This window comes from Lynx canadensis, chromosome A1, assembly GCF_007474595.2.
Source record: "Lynx canadensis isolate LIC74 chromosome A1, mLynCan4.pri.v2, whole genome shotgun sequence".
In the NCBI taxonomy this organism is placed as follows: Eukaryota; Metazoa; Chordata; class Mammalia; order Carnivora; family Felidae; genus Lynx; species Lynx canadensis.
The window spans coordinates 72,280,521-72,292,651 of NC_044303.2; the positions used below are offsets into that span (position 1 = coordinate 72,280,521).

Here is a 12,131-nt window from a genome sequence, read left to right on the forward strand (position 1 = left end):
AATAGAAGAACAATTAGATTATTACTATACATAGATGATTTCAATCATATCTATCCTACCTTTAACTATGATCAATAGTCTCCAAGCTATTCCATAGTTATAAAGGAACTTAAACAGAGTAGGTACTTAATAAACATTAGTTGAATTGACAAATGGGTGTGTGGATAGACGAATGAATGGATGGATGGATGAATGAGATAGACTTAAAGGTCCCAGAAGACAGGATGCAAAGCCCTCAGGGCCAATGTCATGAGGCGCAGGTGGATTTGGCTCTGGAAACCAGGCCTCCATTCCTTCTGCAGAAGGTTCTTTCCTTTTGTGCATATTTTAAAAGTCACCCCACGTAAAAAATGCCAAAACTATTTCTATGTGGTTCTATGGTTTGAACCTAAAACGTTACACCATGTAACAATGTATCCCTATACACTTTTTGACCTATGTGCTCCCTTTCGAAAGAAAGGTTCTGCCTATAGCAAATGCAACCTTGAACACATCTAGTTTCTGAAGCACCTATTTAGTTCACATTTAGAATTGGAAGGAATCTTAGTGCCCATTTGTAATTTGTCTTATTTTAGTGACTCTTGGAGAGAGGTTTGATTCCAGGAAGACATTTTCAGTGATAATGCTAAACTTCACAATCGTAGGAAATAACAACGTAGCTGCCTGACCACAGGCTATGAGACCAGGAAGACATGGGAACATCCTGGGTCTAGCATTTACACTGTACATGATGTTGGGTGTGTTTCATCATCTGTAAGCCTCAGTTTCATCATCTGTAAAGTGGGAACACTGCCTACCTTGGTTGTTCCAAATATTAGGAATGAAATTATGAAACGTTCTGCTTTTTAGCAACAGCAGGGCTTTTTGTTTTTTGTTTTTTTAATTTCATGTGTTTCTGATAAAGGATAACATTTTGGGTCCTTACACTAGAACTTTTAACATAATAGAGCTTAAGTTTGCTTCTTAAATATACACACATTTATTATAAGGGGATGTACTTTGGCCATTAGAAAGATCTGAGAATTACATCCCTTACTATGTCAAGGCCATATTTCACAACCTTTTTCTTTCTGTTTAATGCACATGCATTGAAAAGAAAATTCTCCTTGTGTGATAGAAGTCAATTTTTCCCGAGTTTTGGTATTTTGTTTTCATGATGCTTTTTGCAATATTTGTGACTCTGTGTTTTAATTTTTTCCCATGTGTTTCTTTCAGCCACACAGCCCAGAAACACAGAGCTGACTTCTAACTGCACCCTAGAGTCAAGGTCTTCAGTTTAATCTCAGCTTTGGAATGGAAGCAGTGAAACTGAAGAGTGTGTCCCCACCTTATAAATAACAATAATAGCAGCAGCAATAACAATGACATAGTTCTGGGAACACTTAGAGATGGTTAACCATGTACTTGAATATGGGATTTCATTATGTTTTATCTCGTGTTCCCTCAGGCAGACACTGGCGTATAGGATGGAGCCCTCCTCTTAGTCAAATTTGGAATCTAGTTCCTCAAGCAGTTGGAGTCATAGAAATTTAGACTGGAAGAAACCTCATGTGGCCGGACTACTCTACACTGGTTCTTTGACTCTCGTTTTGACATTGAAAAGAGGCCACAGAAACCGGCTGATGCTTACCCCACTACGGTACTAAGATATAATTGACAAGAAATGCTAAACTCACCAGAGTGGCAAAGAGGTGATAGAGAATGAAATAGATGGCTACCACAGGTGCCCACATGTGTCCCACAGCATTTAGGGTTTGGTCCATTACGTCTACCCATCCTTCCTGGGTGAGGATCTGGAACATGGACATAAACGCCTATGGAGGAAGAGAATGGAGGCATTAAACACCAGTTCAGGCTTGCATGCAGTTTAAAACTAGTTTGTGGTGTTTGAGGACTTCAATCTCAATATTATTGATTTTTATCTGATTGATTGGGAGAACAGCCTTAATTCCACAGAGGGGAAAGAGCTGAGAATTAAAGATCCTTAAAGCCTGATATCTATTCAGTGTGGAAAACTAAAATAATCACCCTGAATTATTATTAATAATAATTACCCTGAATTAATATTAGCCTTGTTGGTGGTAAATACTGTTGAGAAAATAAAATAAAATAAAAAGACATCTTTTTATTTGACTTTCTTTTTTTTCCTCTAAGCAAGCTAACGAGTTGCTTAACATTTCCTACAAATAACTGTATTTTTTTTCTGTTGCTAAGTGCAACTTATTTTTATAGCGAATTGCATTTGATTGTCTACAGGCATATGAGAATAATAGCCTTGATTTTACTTTTATAGTACCCATCCATCAAATTATTTCAGTTATATTAAAAACACAAGACTCATTAAAAAGAAACATTTCTAAATGGTATTACCATACCAAGAGACTTAATAAAGACAACATAGTTTCATGATTTTATTTATTATTTTCAGGGTGCATGCTCAAGACCATGAAAGAGGCCAAGACCTAAATAAATAAAAAAAAAATGAATAAATAAATAAAATAGAGCATTCCCACAAAATCTAGCCAAGCTAAAAGACTCATACTTTCTCTGCAAAGACTTTGGCTAGTTCTATTCTTACAAGTTTTTCTTATTAAATATATGATTACATGTACATCTCTGACTCGTGTATCTTACATACATTAGTGAACAATAAATGCTTCTTAATGAGGATTTATTATGATGATGATGTCTGGAGAAAGTGACAATTGTAATCCAGTGACTCTTCAAAAATGTCTTTATAGGCTTTAGTACAATGAAGATGTAAATTGGATTCTCAGATTCCAAGAAATAAGGTCCAGGATAATACAAAGATGGACAGACCCAAGATAAAAAGCCCTGTTACACTGATAGGATCTTAGAGACAAAATGAACCCTACAGAAAATCTACTCTGCCCTTTTTTTTTTTAGAAGGTAAGGAAAATGAGGCTTAAAGATGATTGGTGATTAGCTCAAAGTCACTCTATTAATGTGTGGCAGTAACAAGTACCACTGAGTCATTATGACTCCAAAGTAAGTTCTTTTCCAAGCATTGCAGTCCATGTTCAGTGAGGTCTTGAATCTACTAGTTTCCAGGCTGCACCCCACACAGTACACACTCTTAGCAGTTTCCTTTCCTAGGGACACTTAAATTTTAACTGTTTTAGAAGTACGACATTCAATGCCCAGCACAAAGCAGACCCATTTGAACAAAGGAGCAATTAATTGGTAAGTGATTCTTTTACTAGGAGATAAGTTTTTCCACCTATCCTTTGTCTATGTGTGAAACACTTAACATCTCCTTGAGTTAATTTTTTATAACCTCATTACCTACAACGTGTTTTGTTCATGTAAGCATGAAGTAGGCTGTTATTGATGCTTGAACTCAGCATCGCCAAGGACAGACAATATAATACTTTCTTTGCCAGGGCGTCTAAGAGAATATTAGTCCTAACTCATCCGAAAAATGCTTCAGATTTTGCAATGCGTCATTTAACTTCTTAAGAATGCCAAAACTTATTGAGGACATTACTTTTTCCCTCTGTGTGTGTTTCTGTCACATATTTTACATCCAAAGACAAGGAACACAAATTTCAAAGACAATTCACATAAAAATATCAGACTGCTGTATTTTCTTCAATGAAGACGTCACCAATGTGAAAGTGTGTGCACATCCTCAAGACTCAACAGCGCAAGGGGAAGAGTCAACACATCTACCAGTATAAACAGAATTTCACCCGACATGAATTCCTTTCCCCCAAAATGACAGGCCAGCTTGTGATTAAATCCAACATTTATTCTTGGTACCTAGAGACCAAAAAATGCAGGTGTACCTTTCAACTGCCTTGGGCACCAACCAAATTAATTTGTTTTCATCCACTGCATTAGCTTTCATGAATACTCAGCTATTAGACATTCAGTAAATGTTAGGGAACATGGAGCAATGGGATTGTAACCTGTTGCTGGCAGATAAGCAATGTGGGCAAGAACACAGGGGTTATCTTCCACTCTTTTCAGAGTCTCAGAAGAAAAAAAAATCTCCTTTCTGCACAGCTCAGCCACCTGAAAGTGCATGTTGTAAGATGCTGTGAATTATATTTGAGAGCAATGCTTTGTTACAACGCGATTCATGTGTTTCCAGCTGCTTCCTTGAATAAACCAACAAAAAGTAGCGCCATGAAATATTTCAATTACGGGCTGAAAATTAATTTGTGCCTGGCATGAAGGCTGCTATGTCAGTTTTGTTGAAATCTTATCCAGAAATTAAATCCCAACGACTGTTGGAGATGTGACTCAAGTACACTTACTTATATTTATATTGTCCAAGGAATCCGTGTCCCTTGAAGAGCCTGCTTAGTGTATTTATTTAAATGTGGGTTATTAGTGGTTACTGAAGGCTTGATGTGTTGGGGACTGAGATGAGGAAGACACAGTTTCTTCTACTGAGAAATTTATAATCAAGAGTAGAGAAAAAGATGAAAATGACCAACTGTAAGAAAAGGCAAAAGGGAAAACATGGTATATAAGGAATTGTGGTAAAGCGATCATGAGCCAGTTAGAAGTATCAATGTACTCCTCTTGGGTGAGGCAAGAACTGTTTGGGGAAAATGATGGCAAGTGATTGTCATGATGAAAATGAAAAGGACTTAAATGGGGAAGAAGGGGGCCATGAACAAAGGGCTGGAGGAAGTTGTTTTCTCTGAGCTCCTTGTCTCTACTTAACGTCATTTTCCTATCCTGTTGACCTCTTGTCCCTCTTTAATGGCTTCTACCAGCTCTTTATAAATTAAGAAAATGGATCTTTTATCTGTTATATATGTTTAAAGTATTTTCCTCAATCCATTTGTGGTATTTTTGTGAACATAAATTTTACATTTCTATGTGGTCTAATTTGCTATTCTTTTATCTAAGGTAAAAAACTTCTCTCACTGGATGATTGGACGTAAATGTACCCATACTTTTATGAAGTAGTTTTAGTTTATTATGTTTAACATGCTTAACCAGAAGTCACATTTAAATCAGTTTGTATCTGGAATTTATTTTGGTATAAGAAGTGACATAAGAATTAATCTTATTTTTTCTTTTAATAGTGATCAGCTGACTCAGCACATATAATTGAAAAAAAATTATCTTTTCTTCACTAATCTGAAATACCTCTTATCATAAACTGAATACTCAGACAATTTCAGCTCTATTTCTAAATTTTTATTTTTTCCCATCAATCTATCTCACTCCAAATTGCCTAACAACTGTACATTCACTTTAATAATGATTAAAACGAATTAATAATTTGATTAATGAATTTAAAACATCGTAATGAATTTAAAAAGCTAGGGTTCCTAGCTGTTCCCCATAAACTTCTGTTTTCAGAATTCTTTTATTTACTTTTACGTATTAACTCCTCAAAACATCCTCTTGTTTTATTTGTTGAGATTACATTAATCTAAGAAAAACTAATATTCTCCAATCTCATAGAAATGTTTACCTTTCAATTTATTACTTTTTATTCATGATTCTGAGAAAATATTTCTACTTATATAGTTTCCACACACTTCTTGTTAAGCTAATTAATATTACCTTTCAAAAGCTTAATCAAGGTGATGTCATATCATTAAAATACTGTATAGTAAAGAAACTTGATGATGAGTTTCTTAATGGATGATAAACTGCAGACTACAGCTGTATGCCTAAGCACATTTTTTAGTCCTAACTGGTCTTTCATGCTTGCCAGTACATTTATAATCAACAGCTTGATAAACTATAAGTTGACTATAAAAATATTTTTCACTGTTGAGTCGGGTAATGCTCTCAGATCTTACTTCCTTCTCCAGGGCTCCAGTATTATGAGGTATACGGTACCAGAAGGTCAATGCTCCAGGTAAATGCTCCCTTTTTCACTTTCCACTAATTGCTCAGAATCTGACTTAGTTTCATGCATTTTATTTGAATCTTTGCTTTCTTACACAATTTTCAGTTAAGTTTAGTTTTGCTTGGTTGAGATTTTCTGATTGGTTTTGACAGATTTTGTTGGAAAAAGAAATATATACCTCCCCCCCTTCTATTTCCTATACTTTCCAAATTCTCATGAATTTTATCTATTGTTTGGAATAAATTCCACTCTCATGCTGCTGTAGATGTTCTTCCCAAAACCTTCTGTTACTCCAAAACCATTGGATTCTTGCTCTCGGATATTTTTCTTGGAGTCTTCTTATCACCTGTTTTAATGTGGACTAATTGTTTTCTAGATTTGCTCCATGGTGGTCAGAATCTTTGCTTTGAACTTTCTTCTCATTCTTTTTTAAATATTTTGTCAAAATGGCTAACATACACTGTGTAAAGTGTGTTCTTGGTTTTTGGGGGTCAGTTTCCATGGTTCATTGCTTACATACAACACCCAGTGCTCATCCCAGCAAGTGACCTCCTCAATGCCCATCACCCATTTTCCCCTCTCCCCCACCCCCTATCCACCCTGTTTGTTCTCTATATTTAAGAGTCTCTTACGGTTTGCCTTCCTCCCTCTCTGTTTGAAATTATTTCTCTTCCCTTCCTCCATGGTCTTCTGTTAAGTTTCTCAAGATCCACATATGAGTGAAAACATATATCTGTCCTTCTGAAATACAATTAACTTTCTTGTCTAGATCTTTTGTTCTATTACGGTGTCAGAAAGTGACCCCAAATCTCAGGCCTGGTTGTGAGTCCTGTTTCAATGTCAGCTGGGTTTTCTTCTCTCTGCTTTGCTGTCTCAGTATGAGAAGAGGGGTTTGCAGGGACAGAAGTATTAGCTAGGCTATGGGAAGTCATGCTCGAAAGATCAGGCTTGAGGTATTTCTTCAGTTCAGTTATTCAGAAATCCTTATTGCTGCCAGAGCCCGTCAGTCTCTGGTGTTTGCATCCTCAGATCATGGGCTCTTCCAGACCTCACTCTCCCAGCACTGGCTCCAGGGGAGGACAGACAGGCTGATTCTGCCATTTTGGGTTCTCTGTGAGGAGAAAGAATACAAGAGGGGCTCTTGCTCCCAGGGCCGCCTGTCCCCTTGTGGCTTCTGTTTTCTTCTTTTCTCCTCATACTCTCACTATGCTAAATTTTTGTGTATCATGGGAGACAATTTGTTTCTGGAAATCATGATTATTTTGCTTTCACTCTCAAGCTTTCTTTCTGTCTTGGAAAAATAAAATGGTGTGATCTAGCAGTTTATTTTGCCTCTCGTAAAAGGGCTGGAACAAGTCACTTCTACACTGGGGGGTTTCTCGTCTTTTTTCAGGCTTGTGCATGCTTCCATGGTCAAGTCTCCTCAAACAGAAGGAGAGGAGGATGTGTTTTAAGATTTCCTTTTCCAGTTTATTTTCTTCTCAATGTCTGGAAAACAGGCTTAAGGCATGAGCTTCAAGAGTGAATCCTCCCTCTTTGACTCTCTCTTTCTCCCAGCTTTCCTCCTTCCTTCTTAGTAGCTGCTATTCAAAGATAATGGTATGAAACTGTGGCTTTGCCTTTGTGTGGTTGTTGCTGTATAATTTTTTCAGGCTGATAATTAACTGTTTCATTTGTTTCCTTAGGTTTTAGGGACAGAGGGTCTGTGGTTTTGCGATTTTACTCCTCAAGTCCAAACCTACAGATGTAAATAGGGGTAAACAACTTTGTTTACAAGTCCTCTTACTTTTTTTTTTTTTAAATGACACAATCACATGTTAAACACCACTATACAGGTCAGGCCCTGTTCACACTGAAGGTGCGTGGAGGTACTAACTGGATCAGGGATGAGCAGTTAACTAAAGAATGGCCTTTGAGGTGATCAGGAACAAACAACTCTGCTCCATCAGGGAAGAACTAAACCAATCAAAAACATCTCTAATGAACCTCTAGTGGAAGGTACAGAGAAAAATCACAATACTGGCAGTAGCATCTGGAGGTGAACAACTGAAGACAAGCTGTGCAGGTCAGTAGGAACAAGAGGGATCATTAAAAAGTCAGAGTTATGAGTATGTTGATAAAACAAGGAAGCAAACGTCTCCGAATGAACAGGAATTAAGAGGGAAAGAAAACACACTGAGTAGACATGGCAATGATATTCACCAAATGGAGAAGGAAGGTCTTGAAAATCACCAGCTCAGTGACCACCTTTTTCTAATTGGAGTGCATCACATCCCTCAGGTGTGTGGGAATAAAACAAAGGGTGGGACCAGAGCAGGGGGAGAAAGCCACAAGGCAGGATTGTGATGAGGAGAGCTGTTCCAGGGGTGATGCAGGAGAAAACATGTCTAAGCATAGAGAACAGGGTCCTGGAGTCACTGAATGTCCTGAGCACTGCAGGAGAGAGACACAAAGTTCACCACTAGCCCTTCTCAGTCTCCTTTGTTGGCATCTTCTCACGTAATCTCTAAATGCTGCAGAGCCTCAGGGCTCAATCCTCAGATCTCTTTTGTGCCTCTCAACACTTAGTAACTAGTTCAACTCACTCATCCCAATGCTTTAAATACCATCTATATACTGATGGCTTCAGCCTCACATCTGGAATCGACTCTGCTTCTCCACTTGAATGTCTATCGGACAGGAATCTCAAGCATTAGATGTTCCACATCAAACCCTTCATGCTCTATTCCCCAAACCTGTTCCCTCTGTCTCCTTCCCATCTCAGGAAATATCAGCTCATTCTCCAAGTTACTCAGGCCAATGACCTCACAGACACTTTTGGTTTCTGCATCCAACCTGTGAGGAAATCCCGCTAAATCTCACCGTGGTTCTTGGTCTCAGTTCCACATTTATTCTCAATATTCCCTGATATTACTACTAACACAGCTAATAGTTTCCCTGTAAGTAGCCCTACATTTTGGAGCTATACTTTCCTGTCATAAGCTGAGACTGGGGAACTTGAATAAAAATAAGACCAAAGAGGGAGGAATAAGAAAGTATTTTTATAACTTCTCTTTTGTTCCACTAATGCCCTTGAATGTCAATCACAGATGGGGTGAACAATGTCTCCTAGACCAGCTGCCACCAGGGCCACCAAGGGCCCATGCCACACTGTTGGTGGCAGAGATAGGTTTATCAATGACAAGACATCCTTTTCTCTCTCAAGGTCCCAGGGATCCCTTGATCTTTCTGACAGACCTACCTAGAGTTAGGTGAGACAGTAAAGCAAGGATATCACCCTATGCTGAAATAAACAGGCTACAAGTCTTTGTCCGGGCCTTGCAAAGCAGTTCATAACCCTTTCAAAAGCATATCGTGGATGCCCTTTGATAACTTGATGCCCCAGTGCATGTTTTGGGTTTTGAGTAGGTGTGAATATAAATTTAGGTCAAACAATAATTAAATATTTTTAAAAAGTAGGATGGGTAAACACCTCAGGTTTTAGTCAACATATATCGAGCAGAATATACAGTATGATCCCATTTGTAATATACAAACTAGATGTGTTCTTGTGGGCCTCAAAATGCTTGAAAGCCTATAAAATAAACTTGGTACTCTGAGGACTGGAATGTAGAGGACAGAATGTGGAGGAAGTGGGGGGGGTAGATACTCAATTTGAACTTCTTAAAGTAATAGCTTTACTGAGATATATTATATTTTGTGTACCATAAAATTCATCTTTTAAAGTCTACAATTAAGTGTTTTTAGTTTATTCACAGAGTTGTATGACATTACCCTAATTTAATAACAGTTCATTACCTCCCCTCCCCTCAAAAACTATGTGCCCATGAGCAATCACTCCCCATTTCTCCCTCCTGCAGCCTTCAGAAACCACTATACTTTCTGCCTCTCTGAATTTGCCGGTTCTCAACATCTCCATCATACAATCCGTGGTCAGGGTTCATGCATGTTGTAGTATGCATCAGCACTGTATTCCCTTTATTGCCAATTGATATTTCATTATAAGGACATACCACATTTTATCTATTCATTAGTTGATGTATATTTGGGTTGTTTCCACCTTTTTGGCCATTATGAATAATGCTGCTGTGAACATCCTCATACAGGTTTTTGTGTGGACAGAAAAATTGCTTTTCACTTAACATGCCTTTTATCTTTTGTATTCAAATACATGTAAAACAGATATTCATCTTATTTTAAAAAATAGACACTTTAAAAAGTTTTAAATGTGGTGAAGAATACAACCCATATTGACATACAGCTTTCATTTTACAATATAATTTGCATCTACTTTCTCTAGCTCTAGCTGGTTTCGGGAACTCTTTCTCTACAATAGATGTGCTTTCAAAATGAAATCCACTTGACAACTTGTATAGTGGCTCAACCTTTTTATTGAGAGTGTCCCTGCTGTGTCTTACTACCAGTCAGCCCTAAAATAGAAGACTTGGCTTGATGTATTCACTGAGCACAAAAGTGACACCTCCTTTGGTTTTAATTGCCTTAATTAGTCACCTACTCAATCTCCTTGTTTCTTTTTCCCCCACTCAAATAGCAGTAATAGGTAGAGGAGTTTTATCCTCTAAAAAATCTACTAGCATCATGATCCTTTAATATTTTGTGGTATAGTTCTTTTATTTTAAAACGTAACTACTCAAAACTTTAATATTTAAAATGACTTCAATCAATAGCAAATGTTGGACTTATCTCATGTTGGCTGGCAAAATCATGACTGTCAAGATCGAGGTCTTATGGAGAGTTCGGTGGGGGGTGGAAAAAAACAATAAGATGACATTAAATGTACTTAAAAACCTAGAGTAAATTAAAGTTCTAAGAGCCACCACTTACTGTGGCTATACTAAGCTGTCCATAACTCCAAACTCTGTGGATTTGAAATCTGGAGTAAAAACATAGCGCTGTGACGTTAAAGCCACTGGTGGCAGCCATTTCTTTACTTCCAATTCCTCTTTAATGGTTTAGATGGAATTCGATGGTCCATCAATTCAGTTACACTTTTTCCAGGTCTCCAAACTCCGATTGTCTTTTTTGGCAAACTCAGGAAAAATGCCTACGCCTAGGTGAATCTGACCTTTCATGGCTGCGCTTACCCCTCCATGTGCTCTGAAGACGGGGCTTATAGCAGAGGAAGACAGGCTCCCTTGTCCCAGGCCTCCAAAGGGGCCTCAACACTGTCTGGCAAGCCCCTTCCATGTTTTTGGTGAGTCCATTACCAGCCACAAGCTTTCCCAAACTTTTTGTCATCTGGCACCTGAGTAATGACATCCACTTCATCTCTGCCCTCACCCTCAAGAGATGACCTTCCTAGATGGGGGAGCTAAGAGTGATTTTTAAATTGGAGTTGCATGAACTGAGTATTAAGACCTTGACCTTCTGTGAGCGGCAGAGCAGTGAGGCAAAGAACACCTAGCCGTCCTGATACCCATCTTCCCCAAATGCATGATAGCAGCACTCTGAAGACTGTTTTGAGAATCAAACTAAATTAAGTATAAACATGAAAGCACCATACAAGAAATACTAATAAAAATGAAAAAATCTCTTTCAAGGAAAAACTTCAATTACCCTCATTTAAATTTCAGAGTTTCTATACAGTTTCTATGACTTAAAACTCTTTATGCCATACACAGTATGATTCCATTTTTATAAAGCTTAATATTATATTGGATAAGCTACTCATATTTTTTAGAAGATATTTCCTTTTTGGGGTGCCTGGGTGACTCAATTCGTTAAGCGACTGACTTCAGCTCAGGTCATGATCTCACAGTTTGTGAGTTCGAGCCCCGCATCGGGCTCTGTGCTGACAGCTCAGAGCCTGGAGCTTACTTCAGATTCTGTGTCTCCCCCTCTCTCTACCCCTCCCCTGCTCATGCTCTGTGTCTCTCTGTCTCTCAGTAATAAATAAATGTTAAAGAAAAAAAATTTTTTTAAATAAAGAAAAAGAAGGTATTTCCTTTTAGATATATGATTTTGAAAGTGTGGTTATTTTTGATGGCATCATTTTGTTTCATCTTTGAACTAAATGATTCCCTAGAGAACTTCTATAGCTCTAAGTGTCTCTATTTTATGATCTATTAATTGGTACTAGCAGTCAATTGGAGAACTTTGTTTTCATACAGTAAATTTTCCAGCCCATTTTCCCAGACTATCTCTTACCTATAAATTACAGGAAAAGGCTGCAGTAAATGTTTTGTTCCTAATAAATCCGATAAATTACCTTCTGGTGCTGTCGATTCATCTGTATTTGTTGAATAAACAGTAAAAATCCTGGTGT

General features: G+C 37.8%; 1 protein-coding gene across 1 annotated transcript in view; it reads right to left on the minus strand.

Annotated features, from left to right (window-relative positions):
* The window catches only part of NALCN (sodium leak channel, non-selective), a 308,773-nt gene that overhangs the window by 128,691 nt on the left and 167,951 nt on the right, over positions 1-12,131 (minus strand). Inside the window, 1 exon segment of the mRNA XM_032592429.1 lies at positions 1,677-1,814. Within this exon segment, the coding sequence (XP_032448320.1) occupies positions 1,677-1,814 (138 nt within the window).